The sequence below is a fragment of the Sprattus sprattus genome (genome assembly GCF_963457725.1).
Source record: "Sprattus sprattus genome assembly, chromosome: 16".
NCBI lineage: Eukaryota > Metazoa > Chordata > Actinopteri > Clupeiformes > Clupeidae > Sprattus > Sprattus sprattus.
Window position 1 is genome coordinate 9,897,261 of NC_137914.1, and position 14,886 is coordinate 9,912,146.

Sequence of the window (14,886 nt, forward strand, 5' to 3'; positions counted from 1 at the left end):
TCATATTTCGTACGGTTTTAGCACTGGACTATGGCACATCCTTAATGGTTGCGTTTTTCCTGGATTTTTTTTGTTTTTTCATAAAAAATAAAACATCTGTAATAAAAAAGAAAAACCATCACAGCTGTAAGTGTCAAAAACCAGCTTATCGGTTCATAAAACGAACGTTACCTAGGCTTGTATCATTTTTACAGATATTATTTGCAGAATAAAAAGGTTAGTGTGAAGTGTTTTGTCTCTTCAGCACGCATGCCCCTACAACCCATACATGAAGAACGAGCCCACACATGATAGTTGAATAAGTACTTTATTTAATCTTCAGGCTTGAATATGTTTCTTATGAAAGGCAAAATTAAAATGTATACTTCCCCTTCCCCCCACATAGCATAGGCACATTACAGAAAAGACTTCAGTAACAAAAGAATAGTGACAATGGGGGGAATGGGAGAGAAATAACAGGCATATATACTGAAAAGGAAATTCCTGTGGCTGTATTTATAAATATGTGCGCATATATACACCGAGGCACATGGAAGCCGATGCAGTAGACTACATTACAGCTATTTGAAGCGGGGTGGGATGAGGTGTAGGGAATGAGAAGGAAACAAAAAGAAACCTGAAGTCCCAAAGGAGGACAAGGGCAAGTGTGGTTGAGCATTTACACATTTAAAACAAAACATGTCAGCATCGCCCTTTTAATATTTTCTTTCACTCCTACAGTGGATGTGAGAGATTTTTTTTTTTATTGTATTCACTGGTCATAATTAGCACAGCGGTAGAGGGAGCTGAGCTAATAGCCTACTAAGAGCCAGCAAACAAAAAGAGAAGTCATCTTAAGTCATGGAGGGGATGACCCAAATGAATGAGATGAAGACCCACACTGCAGCTGACTGCGGCCCAGGCTTGGTTACTCTCCGAAAGGGGTGGGGGAAGGGGGGGTACATAAAATGGGCCAGATTGTTGACACTTGATAACCTTGCTGTCCACATACCGCAAGGCCAGTCCCAGTCCAGAGTTCTCCATGCAAGCTGCGGTCTGGTCACACTAGGACTTGAGGAATCACTCTTTTTTCAGTTGCCACTGTTCAACGTGTTCATAACTGAAGCAGTTGTATTTGTTTATAGCAACGTGGCAGTGACTGTGCATGAATGATTTCTTCCTTCTCAAACCATATAGACCAGTACCATCTTTTGAAATGGTACAGAGCTAATTATATTCTAACAGTTATCTAGTGAAATTAGCCTTCATCATATTGCGAGTGTGGAAAATGACTAGATTTGTGAAATGATGGTACATTAAGCATCATTTCCTGTGTCCCCGTCATGTTGAAGTCTCCTGTTGCTGGTTGAAAACGCATCTGAACCACAGTGAGTGGGAGTGTGCGTACAAAGCTGCAAACTACAGTTTAACGGAAAATAAATAAATAGCGTGTGTAGAACCGCAGCTTAAAGAAATTAAGATGACTTTGCAAGCGCTCGCTCTCTCTATCACACAGAAGTTTGTGAGTGCCTGTGAAGTTCCTGCATGACCTCTCTAGGCTGAAGAAAGTAATTGCAGAGCTTGGGTATTTATGTGTAGTGCTTGTACATCCAGGACTATACACTCATCTGTCAAGATGGGTCATTTCACTTTTTTTTCTTATTCATAATATAAGAAAAAAAAACACTCCAATGAAAAGCAGGATTCTTCAAGTCGGAATGACATGACAAATAATCTGGAATATTAATCTGGAATATTTTACTGACCTTCGAGGCTAACCCAATTTTTGGTCCATCTAACCTATGGAAATGAGCGGATCAGATTTGAAGGGGGGAAACAAAAGGGAATAATAAAAATCTCACCACTCACTCTCCTTACATTGCTTAGTGCTCCATATTCATTCTATTTGGTCCCTCATTTTGCAATACTGCACTTTTTTTTGGTGTAAAATGGTCTGCCTAAAGCCAAGCCCAAATGAGGCGCTCTTTCCTGTGCTTGCACTACTGTTCCCTTGGCATATTTCACAACGCACAGGCATTGAAAACATGGCTGAATTCTTGTGTTAGTATGTAAAAGTCTTTCGATAAAAGAGGCATTAGAGGGTGATACTCATCAGAAGTGAGAAATGGGCATTTAAAAAAAAAAAACACAGAATGCTGCAGCTCTAAATTGTCTCACAAAAAAAAAATAAGGAAAAATATTTCCAGCAACCTAAAAAAAAGTTGCAATAATTCTCATATTAAATGGACTCCTTAACAGTAAACATTTTCATGGGGGGGGGGGGGGTGGTGGTAAGATGAAATTGAAGTATATACACATACACACAACAGACTTCTGATGGCATCAAACAGAAACAAATGAAAATAACACTATTGGATATTTGTCCTCCATGTTGGCAGAGTAAATTCAAAATCATCACTTGACCCTCAAAATAGTCAGCATGGCAGCACACACTGTAAAATACTGAGTTGGAGATGAGGAGTGAGCAGCGTCCTTCGAGTGTCCTGGTCTGTGGCACAGTCATGCTGAACGTTAGCGCCCCGACGCAGAGCAAAATCACTGTCACTCGTGGCTCTTTCGGCACTCCACATCTGGATTGCCTGCCTTATGTAGCGCAACGCAACAACACAATGCAAACAAAACTAAAAAAAACGAGGAAACATTCTGAGATTCTGCTCGCGTGGGAGGGAGAAGAGAAGCGCTCTCATGTTTCTTCCTGAAGCCACTGGGGTCCAACACAAACAGGCAGTGGCCTCTTCCTGAGCTTCTTTTCAGACGGCCACTCTGGTTTCCCCCCCCCCCCCCCCCCCCCCCCAGAAAGGAAAAAGAAAAGAGGAAAAAAACAGCTCTAATGCATGTTTATCGACAGGCCGGACGCTAATGTCGCTCAGCAGAAAGAAAGAGGGAGGAGGGAGAGAGAGTGTGTGTGTCGTTTTTAAAAAGGGCAAAGTGTGTTTTACACATGGTCTCAAAAGTAAAAAAACAAAAAAAAAAAAAGGTGTCACATTATAAGAGGTTAAAACTAAGGTTTAAATAGCACAAAAAATTATCAATAAAAAAAACTAAAGCTCTTTGAGAGCAGGTCAGCTATGTCTGTTCTCTGGTAGACAGCAAAGCTGAAATAAATATATATTTATATAGAAATCTATATATACTTATATATGCCAGAGAAAAGGAAAAAAAAGGAAGAAAAAAAACAAAAGCCCAAATACTTAGCCCAAACTCGGGGAAACAGTTTCAAACTGATACCAGTGACTTCTTGCTTGTTGCCCTCCCCCCGCATTAACACAAACACACACACACACACTGCTGCGTTTCCATCACTCCTCATGGTCCTCCGTTCAGGCAACGACTCCACTCTGGCTTGATCAGTTTGTACTTTCCATGACCGATGGCTCCATACTTCCATCCTCTCCTACCTCCAGCCACACCGTCTGTCCAATGGAAGCTATGTGTCTGTGTGTGTGTGTGTGTAAGTGTATTGGGGGGGGGGGGGGGGGGGGGGGGCGCGGGTGCTGATTGGCTGGAGAGAGAAGGCAGGAAGAGAGGGAGCGCACACAGAGGAACATCTGCCTGAAATGTGGGCCAAAAGCACTGGCAACGTTTCCATAGAAACTACTTTCACAGCAGTCCGTGACATTGTCGGCACCGGTGGAGAGAGAGCGAGCGAGCGAGGAGCTGAGCAAGAGCGGGAGAGAGAGCACCCAGGACGGCGTCTGGGGGCGTCTCATCGACGTCCTCTTTCCGTCTAGACCCGATTCTCTCCGCCTACTCGGGTCCTCCGCATCGGCCTGATGGAGAGAGGAGAAGAGAGAGAGAAGAGGTGATGAGAGGTGATAAGAGGACAAGGAGGAAACAAAGAAGAAGAAGAAACGATTGCGTCAGAGCGGAGTCAGCACTCGCATCTATGCATCAGATCTCAAGGCCATGTGATGGTATGTAGGATTAGAAATGGAGGTTAGGCTGTGCAGTTCTTACATGCAGAGCATTGCCAGGATTGTATGCTGTGAATCAGCACCTACCCAAACTCACAGATAAACCTCAACACACTTGAAACAGCTACATAGACTCACACACAGATACACAGGCACAGACGCACACACACACACAGGCCAACCCAGCCACACACAAAGGTACATCGACACACACACACACACACGTAGATACACACCCACACACACGTAGATACACACACACGTAGATACAGACACACACACACGTAGATACACACACACGTAGATACACACACACGTAGATACACACACACACGTAGACACACACACACACGTAGACACACACACACACACACACACACACACACACACACACACACACACACACCTTCGGTTCTGTGGGTCCACAATGTCCAGCAGCGCGTCTTGCGGGGACACCCTGAATTCGTCCAGTGGGGGCTGGTAGCGTGCCTCGAAAGAGTTCTCTCGAGCCCGGTAGCCCAACGCCTGGCCCGGTGATGACGGCACAGGTGACATGGAGGAGGCCGAAGACACGGAGCCGGACTCGCCCATCCGCTCACGGCCCACATAGCTGCCCAGCCCCACGGACGAGGGCGCCAGGAACGGACTCGTCTCCCCATTCTCATGGGTCTACACCGCAGGGGGGAGGCAGTGGCGTGGTGGGAGGGGAGGGAGGAGTTGAGTGGAAAAAAAACAGATGCAAGACATTAATAGAATAGAATAGAATAGAATTGGCTCTTCACATACATATACTGTCACCTGATGAGGGAAACTTAATGGAACCTTATAAAGTACTGAAATGAATGGTCCCTGTTAAGTTAGGGGGTGTATGTGTGTGTGGTGCCTTATGGGATAGTGGAGGACCCTCACCCTTCCTCTGACGATCTCCATGTGAACTAGCAGAGACGCCAGCTCCAGATCCTCATTGTAGCTGTTCTTCAGGGGGACCGACCTGTAGCCTGTACACAGGAGGAAGAAAGCACTGCGGTGACGCCACCCTTCACACACATCATCATCATCATCATCATGTAGACTAAAGGAGGAAGCAGTATGACAGAACCATGGGTGCTACCTGTCTGAAGGCCATTGATGGGGAAGGTGGCCTGGGCGAGGAAGTTCTGGTCGCTGAACATGTCGATCTCGTACACGCCGAACCGCAGGAAGGCGAACGCAGGGTTACACACGCTGAAGCGGAAGGACTTGCGCGGCCAGGTCGGGTTGAGGCCGTTGTCAGCTGGTGAAATGAACCAGGAGATTTTTGTTCATTTGACTTAATTATATTACATTCATTTAGCAGCCGCTTTTATCCAAAGCGCCTTACAGTAAACATTTCATCACAGTAGCCTGTGTGCGCTCCATGGGAGAAGAACCCCTCATCCTGGCTTTGTTAGCAACATGCTATACAAGCTGAGCCACAGGGACACAATTTCAATAGGTTTATTTTACGCTGTTTTTATCAAGGAGGATTCTGGGTAATGGAGTCCTCAAGGGTTGACGTCAGCCTCACCTTCTGAGTCGGTCTTCTGCTTGGCACTGTCGTAATCTGCGGCACAAACCTCGATCTCGATTAGCGGACACACGATGCCCCTGCCATGTTTGGGTAGGTGACGTGCCCCCAACACCTGCAGAGTGACATGTGGAAATGGGATACTTAGAGACGTGAAATAGCTCCCAGGAAAGATTATTGACCTCCATCACCAGAAATTACAGAATTAAATGGAATTAAAAGAGTTACTTTGTGATGAGCTGTAAATATTTCAGCCTATATTATATTATATTATATTTCATCAGATTCTACTCTCACTGTTACGAGTACAAGGTCAAAGACGATGGAATACGCTTCGCATCTAAGCAGAAGAGCAAAAGGCAGTATTATTTACAGATAATATATAATATTGTAATATATTATATAATTGATAATATAGTATATATATTTAGCAGGATATGCCGATATATATAGGTGATTCAATGAGTAGCTACTATTATTATTAATATTATATAATTATTATTATATAGTGATGGAGTAGTGCGAATAAGCAAGCCTGTTCTAAAACAGTAGCTAGTCTACCTCCGAGTAGAAGTGACTTAACCGACCCCTGGAGTTTGATTCTGCACTATAATATTTACCTCGATGACCAGAGTGATAGCCTCCATGCCCCTGAGAGAGTTGCGGTCGAACGGGTCGAAGCTGTCGTCCCTCATGATAGGAGGCTGCAGGACATAGCCACTCTTGCCGTTGAGCATGAACAGGGCCTGGTTCATCTGCATGGGCTTATCTGAAGTGGGAGAGAGAAACGGAGAGAGATACTCATTATGTGACTGAAAACCCTCCACAAAAGCACTACTCTACCACCATAGATGCCATTAACTATTATAACTTGGTTAAGGTAACTTAAAAGGTATTTTCACTCAAAGTGCTGCAGGGAATAGCCCGGCCTGGGACTCCGACTCAGTACTGCATTGCACTGATGTTCTTAACCCCACCCAGATCAGCAAATCCCCTGGGGTAAGTGCCCTGCCCGAACCACTTGCTCTGAGGGTGGACCTGGCGCTCACCTGCAGTCTGGAAGTTGAGGGCCACCAGCTGGCTCCCACATAACCACATGGGTAAGGGGTCGTAGTTGGAGGAGTCCAGGCGCTGGCCCTTGGGGTAGATCCGCGACAGCTGGAGCCGGTTGTACTGCAGGAACTTTTTGCCCTTGATCCGGTTCACGTACTTCTCCGCTTTGGTCTCTGGGAAGGAGGACATGTCCCGGAAGCATGCACGCTCTGTTCCAATCTCTACACACACAGAAAGACACATAACCACACTCATTAGGAGGTCTTAACAGAGTAGTCTAACGTGTGTGTGTGTGTCAGGGACGTGCAGTCATAGGAGGCAGGGGAGGCAGAGCCTCACCTGTCATTTTGAAAAGTAAAAAAAATATATATTAAAAAAAAATATTCCATTTTCGCTGTCAAAAAAATATTATTTTTTTTTGTATAATAATCATATATATTTATGTATTATAAATATTCATATTTCTCTAGTTATCTGTGTTACGAGTGTCATTTCTGCATGATTCCGATCATTTCGAGCATTTTTATTATCAAAATCGCTGAATTTGAGCATTTCCGGTTCCCAGTGATCAGCCAATGAACATTGGACGTGCGGTCAAGGGAGGCAGATGCATTGCAGTCTATGGGCAGGGTAGGCAGTGCCTCCCCTAGGATTGCGAAATCACTCCAAACTGGGTGTTACGCATGCGTGCGCAAGCGTAGAACCTTTTGAGTTGAGCTGAAAACGCATTGAAAAATATTGCAAGGGAGGCACGCACTACCACGGATTCAAGAAGGGTGGCGAGCGAGAGGGCACTTGTTGGGTATATAATCTGACGTTGGATTTTCTTCTTCACTTCTCTACTTGAGTTTGACAGCGAAAATGGAAGATTGCATTGCTAACCTGAGGCATGTTGAATTAACTAAGAACGTTTAAGTATTTTAAGTTAACACAGTAGTATTACACATTTGCATTGGAGTATTTCACGTTTCCCAACGGGACTACATATTCATGCGCAACACGAACCTAAAGAAGCTAAAGGCTGTTGATGCAGGAAAGTTGCCTTGAAGTTGTGAGCAGACTAGGTAGGTGCTAATCCTGAGCTAAACTAGCCACTGACTGCATTCACTCAAGAAGAGGACAACGGATTTCCACTGATCTATACTGATAATCGTGAGTGGATTAATTTTGTTTCACCTCAAACTGACGGTTATGAGCTCCGACGAAAGTGCACCAACTTTAAATTATACTGGCCAGTAGAACATTTTGGTATTGTGTGCTATGTATGCGGTGTTTAACTGTTTACATGTTAATATGTTGTGTAAATAAATATGGAATTGTTTTTTCGAAGCTGTCCGAGTTGGTTAAATGGTCATTTAAATTATCATCCCACCACCGTAGTTATATTTTCTCCAGACAAAATTAAATGAGCCATATCATTGGTGGGAGGGCTACATACACTAGCTTGCAACTATTAATATCTTATTAATAACTCATCATAATACAATAAAAAAACAATCGTTTGAAAATAATGGTATTAGACAATAAAACAACGTTTTTTCAGTTCTGATCAGATGACAATTTTAAAACCATAGACATATATACATGTATATATACATTATATATATAGTTTAAACTAGAGCTCAAAATGACGTAATCACTTCCGGTTTCTGTGCCTCACCAGCTCCGAACCTCACTGCACGTCCCTGGTGTGTGTGTGTGTGTCTCGTGTACATGATGATGACTATCTGATGGCTGTTGAATACAGGTTGGACAGAGAAGGGATCCTTACTATCCTCGTCGAAAGGAACTGGCCGGCAGTAGATGACCAGGTCTGAGAGCTCCAGGGCGATCTTCTTCCTCCTCTCCATAATCTTCCCTTCCTCCAGCTGTGTGGTAAACACAATCACAACATTGTGTGTTTGTATATTACAGACAGACACACAGACACACACACACACACACACACACACAAAAACAAATGTTCCATTCTTCCTGTTTTTATTTATAATTCTGTACAAAATTGCTAGCTTACTGGTTTAAACCTAATACAATGCATGGCAGGAACTAGTATATACTAGCTTCGGAAGAGTCACGACAAGCAGTGAATATTTTTTGCCTCCCGTGACTGACCTTAGCCTCAGAGGTCATGGTGACCTCACGGATCTTGATGACCCAGTCCTTGAGCTCCTCCTGGGAGTTGGCGGCGATGTCCAGCACGGGCGCCCGTGGCGTGGCGGACGACACCAGCGAGAAGACAAATGGCCGGCTGCCCTTCCCCTCCGTGCGAACCACTGGGCACACAGACAGACAGAGAGGATCAGAACGGGCACGGCAGCTTTAGGGAGGCTTGACCACATAAGCACACACGGCCCTCCATAGGATGGTTTAGTTAGGCAAGCACACAATAGAACCAATTTAATATTGTGGTGCAAGAAACTCTGAAATTACAGTTTGGCCAGAGAAATGGAGCCAGTTCTGAAACAGAACAATAGATTCTATGTGCATGGGGGGGGGGGGGGGGGGGGAGTTAGGAGGAGGGGGAGTAACTCCGTCTTTCATAAAGATGAGGAGAGACTAGCTTATTCTGAACACACACTGTATCTGTGGACTGAATCTGATCCAGGGACAGACAGTGAAAATGCAGAGCCAGAACTTGAGACTGCTTATAAGGCCGCCCTCGTCAGGCTGCGTACGAAGAGCTCTACACGTCTCAGACGCTGCACTGGAGCTGTGCTGAGTGCAGCAGTTTACTGAGCCACTGGAGGGAGGCAATCATCTAACTGGGGAGCTCACAGAGCAGGCAAAGATGGAGGGGGGCGCATCAGAAGGAAAAACATGACGTGTGTGTGTGTGTGTGTCTCTCACACACACACACACACACACACACACACACAGAGTGAGAGATAAAGAGCGTCAGAAGAGCAAGAGGGAGGGAAAGGAAGAGAGAGGACAGATGTGAGTGTGCAAAAGGCAAAGTGACTGCAGGGACTGAACGCTCTGTTGGCCCTCACTATGTACATGTGCGTATGTGCGTGTGCGTGTGAGCATGGGTACGTGTCTTTGAGTGTATTTGTATGGGTGTGTGTGTGTGTGTGTGAGAATGAGGGGTGTGTGAATGAGTAGTAAGTGCCTCTTACCTATCTGACAGGAAGACACTTCCACACTTCCTCTCAAGAGATCTCCCAGAGGGCTGTTCTCTGTCAGTTGCTGTGTGTGTGAGAGAGAAAGACAGTGAAGAAGAGAGGGAAAAACAGTACAAAGCAAGGTCACAACAGTGTTCTCACACACACACACACACACACACACACACACACAAAACAACGCCTCTTTCCCCAGCAGGACACTAGTTCCGAGACCACAGCTGGGGCCATTGTTATTGTGTGAAAAGCCGTGTGCACGAGACCCATCTCACTGACACTACGAGCAGGAATAACCTACAATGTAAATACTCTGTAAAGAAACAATAGGAGTGTTGTAATCTGTCTCTCACACACACCAAGTCCAAAATAAAATACTTTCTACCATGTTTGTGTGTTCAGCTGAGGAAATGGGTTTGTGTATGTGGTGTGTGTGTATGTGTGTGTATGTATGTGCAAGTGTGTGTGTAAGTGCGTGTGTGTGTGTGTTTTTCGTTGCTCACAGTTCTGTCAGGCTCCACAGCAGTAGGGCTGATCTCCTCCACATAGTTGGCTGGGAACCAAAGCTGCTTCTTGCCTCCAAAGTCACCCTTCCACCTGAGGAGAGAAGAGGAGGAGGAGCACCCAGTCAGCAAGAGTCTTTCTGGACAGAGAATTAAAGAAACAAACAAACAAACAAACAAACAAACCACCCACACACAGACACAGACCAACATAATCCTCAGGCCAATCTCACCCGCATGTCCATATTACAGCTTGTAGGTAAACTGAGCTGTGAATACAAGTGTTTATCTTTGCCCTACACACACACACACTTATGTAAACAAATCAGGCACTCTAGAATGACCCAGACTCATGAAGTAGAGAGCAGTGAAACATCAGCAGCAGTCTCCAAACAATGAGAAGATCACATAAAACAACATACATCCATCACTAAGCGTAGAGCATGTGCATTTAACACATAAAGAAGACCACATAAAGAACATCAATCCATAACTAAGCGTAGAGCATGTGCATTTAAAACACACAGAATGAATGAGCATAATGGAGTAGGAGTGCGTCAGGGTTTCAGTAAACATTGTGTGAAGCGTTCCTCACCATCCGCCCTCCTGCTTGTCCACGTTAGAGATGATGGAGTTCTTACTGAACGAGAGCTCGTCGTCTCTCTGGGCCTTATACTCATACATGGCTTTCACTGTGCACTGTACGGGGAAGGAGTGGGGGAGAGCGAGAGAAAGAGAGAGAGAAAGAAAGAAAGAAAACAGAGTTTGAGACGTATAACAGAGAAGTGCTTCCTGTGGTTGGGTTTTCAGACACCACAAACACCATCGCAGTCTCAGGGGACAGAATGTACCTTAAATGTTGGCATCTGGTTGGCTTCAACATAGAACCCGGGGTTCCGGCCCTCATACAGAGACCCATAGTCAGGCTCCTAGAACCGGATGATGGAGAGAAAGAGAAAAAAAAAAGAGTCATGATTAACATTATTACTTTATTTAGTAAAAATACATTATTTCTACACCTATATTTAGTACATGCATTGACATGGCAAACACTTCCATAATTTCTACTATTGTCAGAGGGTCAGAATAACTGAGAGAAACTGTGTTGAGCTTCTCCTTTTCCTCAAAGCACATGTGGCTGAGGTATGCTGGGGACCATGGACACTCCAGCGGAATAACAGATAAACACATCATATGGTACCTAATCCATAATCTCAGGCTGTCTTAAAAGGTGTAGTCCTCGATCCTGGCAAAGCATTGTAAGATTTATAATATTAAATTGTTAAATTATAAAATAGTTTTAAACAAATACAGCCCTCCCTTCAGTGCTTCTGGAGCAATATCGTTGATTGGTTAGAATTCAGCTCTGTATTTAAGCTTCGGGAGACGCATTGAGGGGGGGGGGACCCACATTTGCAAGGGTGCAAATGTTAGAGGAAAAGAACCACAGTTGTGCAAAACTGTACATACATGAAAGTAGTATGGAAAATTATGAAAATAATAATAATAATAATACAATATTATTAAACGTACTAAAGGTATAATAAATTATTCAAATATAAGTGCATTGCTCAGTCAGAGTCCCGTTATTTGTTTCCCATTTACGGAGCCAGGACAGTGAACACCAACACCAGAGGGTTTTTGAGTGCACACACTGGCACAGACAGACAGAGCGGAGAAAAGAGCAATGGCTTATTATCAAAGACTACTCCTTTAAGCTGGTATGAAACCCATTGTGTCTAGGGTCCCTAGCCTGAATGTGCTACTCACAGCAGTGCCAATCTTCTCCAGCGTCTCCTCGTTGATGGGGTAGCGCAGCTTCATCTTGCGGTACAGCGGGTGCTTCTCATAGTAGCTGATCAGGTCCACCAGGCTGTCGAACTCAGACGTGCCCAGGACCACAGTCTGGCCCTCCTGCTGCACCCGACAGTGCTTGATCTTTCCCTCCGCTCTGGGCGGGAGAAGGAGGGAGGGCAGAGGAGGAGGAGGAGGAAGAACGAAGAGTTAGGAGACAAATGGACAGAACGGGATAAAACCTGAGAATGCCAAATGTTGCTTTACTTCCAAAAATAAACACTCACTAACACAATGCCCAGACTTTTTTCCATCACGGTTTGGATTTACCTTGTGCTGCATCCGAGATGTGCACACTAGTCCAAAACTAGCAAGCTAACTACCTAAAAAGCATACATAAACCTTGAAAACACCAAAAATAGCACAGTTCCTAGCACGCTAGCTGGTGTTTTTTGGCAATCTAGTTGCTGTGAAAGCTTCTTACATTTTCACAGTGGTCCCGTGCCGCTAGTGGGAACAACATGAATTTGAAGAAACAAATGAGAACAGAGGAAACACAGACTTATAAATGCCAACGTGAGAAGCCCTGGTGTGGGCACAGGCGTCTAGTGCCTACCGGAAGGAGATGGCATAGGAGCTGAACTCTGCCCTCTTCCTGACCAGGAAAGCCCCGTCCCGTGGCACCCGCATCAACATGTTCTCAGCCTGGCTCCGGGACAGGTTGGCATGGTACCACCTGCAACACACACACACACAAGGAGTTCACATTTGTTCACAGTGTGTGTGTCTGTGTGTGTGTGTGTGAGAGAGAGAGAGAGACAAAAAAGGTGTCAGTGTTACAGAGACAGAGAAAGTGGGAGAGTGAGAGGTGAGAGAGAGGGCAAGACAAAGAGAGAGAGTGAGAGGTGAGAGAGAGGGCAAGACAAAGAGAGAGAGGGAGAGGGAGAGAGGGCAAGACAGAGAGAGAGCGAGCGAGCGAGCGAGCAAGACAGAGAAAGAGAGAGAGAGAGAGCGAGCAAGAGACAGAGAGAGAGAGAGAGAGAGAGAGAGAAAGAGAGACTAAGGGTGCTTGTGGATCTTTCCAAGCCATTTTCTCCCACAGAGACCAAAAGAAAAGAGATAAACAGAAACAGACAGGGGGACAGGCAGAGGTCAGCACCCTGTGGACATGGAGCGGGCGGGGGCAAGGCTCACTCTTTGCTCTCATGAGCGTTGGTCTGGGGCACGGGCTCGGTCAGCTTCATCTCAAACTCATTGCAGCGCAGTGCCACCGTCTGGTAGTGGGTGATAAGGGCGAACAGCGTGTCAAACACCAGATTGTCTGTCAGGTAGAACTTGGGGCTGCCCGCCTCCTGCCGTGAGTGGATCCGACAGTGCTGGACCCGGCCGGACCGCCTGAGAAAAATAAATAAAATAAACAGTTCCGAGTCAGTTCAGCCCATCTGTGCTCTGTGTACAGCTCACATTAAACAGGTTATACATTATATTATATACATAGTATATTACTGGCAAACACGTCATAGCATAGTCACACAGTCATTTTAGCTCCCAATATGTTGTATATTACTGGTATACAGGTCATAACATCAGCACGTAGTAGGGGTTCCATAGGCCTATTTGGTTTATATTAGGTACCAGATGGTCGCAGGTTTATAATCTACACTAATTGCACTAAGTGATCATCCTAGAGCAAACAGCTAAATAAGCCAAATGTGGATATGATGGTGATGAGACATTCAGACAGACATTCACTGAGCAACCAATTAAATCGAAGAGAGGTCTCCCTCTCCCTCTCTGCCATACAATTAAACAGCACAGCAAATTCCTATATTTAAGTCAGCGTATAATTTTAAAAACTTTAACTTAAAATTCACCAATAAGAAAAAACTAAATTCCCCAATAAGAAACAGAAACACACACACACACGCACGCACACACACACACACACACACACACACACACGTCCATAAAACCATGTCAATGGCAAATCCATCTATGCGAGTGTACATGTGTATGCACACAAGCGCTCCACATAAGCCCAAAATAAACCCCCTGTGCCATCTCTAGACAGGGTCGGCTCTGTGGGGTAAACTCTTCACCGCCGCGAGGAAGAACAGCCGCTCTGTCTGCTCTGCACCTCCTCTGCGTGGCAGTGGTCTCATACCCGCCCCTGTCCCCCGCCCCTCCCCCCCGCCCCCACCCCTCCTGCCAACCAGGCTTTCCCTGGGTCCAGTGGAGCCTGCCGTGAGCCTCTACGGTCAGGATCTGCCCCAAACTTCTGCCTGGTGTCGCTCAGACAGCGAGAGCATACTCCCTGCCAAAACAGGCTGATGTGCCTCTGCATGCATCCCCCCCCCCCCCCGCCCACCCCCCCCACACACACACAAACACACACTCACACACTCACACTCGAAATACACACGCACACACACACACTCCTTTTAGGCTCAGAGAGCGGTTCAGTTTCATTCATCAGAGAGGACAGACACAGCGAATATTCTCTTCTTTGGGTTGAGACAGCAGTGTGCCTCTCCGCCATTTGGCATCTTCAGTTCTACAGTTTTTTTCTATGGTTACTTTTAGCTTGTTTTACAGGTTCACAGACAATTCTGCTCTGAATGTGTGTATGTGTGTGTGTGTGTGGATGTGCGAGCGTATGGCTAGGTTATTCTGTAGTGTTTCGGTGTGTATCAGTTCCCACTGGCTCAACCAACTTTTTCCAGGGTTCATCTCCTGGGTCTGCGTTTCCCTGCCTTAAGCTAGCGAGTGTATTTTTGGGACTGGACTCCAGTGCATGGAGAATCTTAACGCTTGATTTGGTATGGCCGGTGTCATTAGGGTAAAAGCCTTATTCTACCCAGCCTGAGTAAGAGTTTCCATTTAAAAAATGACAAACACTTTGGCATAATGCAGAATGCATGGCTTCAGCAGCATGTACCAGCTTGCATATTTCCACA

At 45.4% G+C, this 14,886-nt stretch overlaps 1 protein-coding gene across 1 annotated transcript in view; it reads right to left on the bottom strand.

The window, feature by feature from the left end:
• Window positions 1-3,515: 3,515 nt before the first annotated feature.
• The window catches only part of plcg1 (phospholipase C, gamma 1), a 36,270-nt gene continuing 24,899 nt past the window's right edge, over window positions 3,516-14,886 (bottom strand). Inside the window, exons 18-33 of the mRNA XM_080853543.1 lie at window positions 13,124-13,324; window positions 12,546-12,665; window positions 11,906-12,086; window positions 10,987-11,064; window positions 10,731-10,834; window positions 10,136-10,229; window positions 9,633-9,702; window positions 8,626-8,786; window positions 8,285-8,381; window positions 6,510-6,734; window positions 6,081-6,229; window positions 5,461-5,575; window positions 5,026-5,187; window positions 4,824-4,912; window positions 4,321-4,583; window positions 3,516-3,770 (exon numbers count right to left, since the gene is read on the bottom strand). Of these exons, the coding sequence (XP_080709669.1) occupies window positions 3,728-3,770; window positions 4,321-4,583; window positions 4,824-4,912; window positions 5,026-5,187; window positions 5,461-5,575; window positions 6,081-6,229; window positions 6,510-6,734; window positions 8,285-8,381; window positions 8,626-8,786; window positions 9,633-9,702; window positions 10,136-10,229; window positions 10,731-10,834; window positions 10,987-11,064; window positions 11,906-12,086; window positions 12,546-12,665; window positions 13,124-13,324 (2,152 nt within the window). The 3' untranslated portion in view covers window positions 3,516-3,727. The remainder of the gene's footprint in view (window positions 3,771-4,320; window positions 4,584-4,823; window positions 4,913-5,025; window positions 5,188-5,460; window positions 5,576-6,080; window positions 6,230-6,509; window positions 6,735-8,284; window positions 8,382-8,625; window positions 8,787-9,632; window positions 9,703-10,135; window positions 10,230-10,730; window positions 10,835-10,986; window positions 11,065-11,905; window positions 12,087-12,545; window positions 12,666-13,123; window positions 13,325-14,886) is intronic.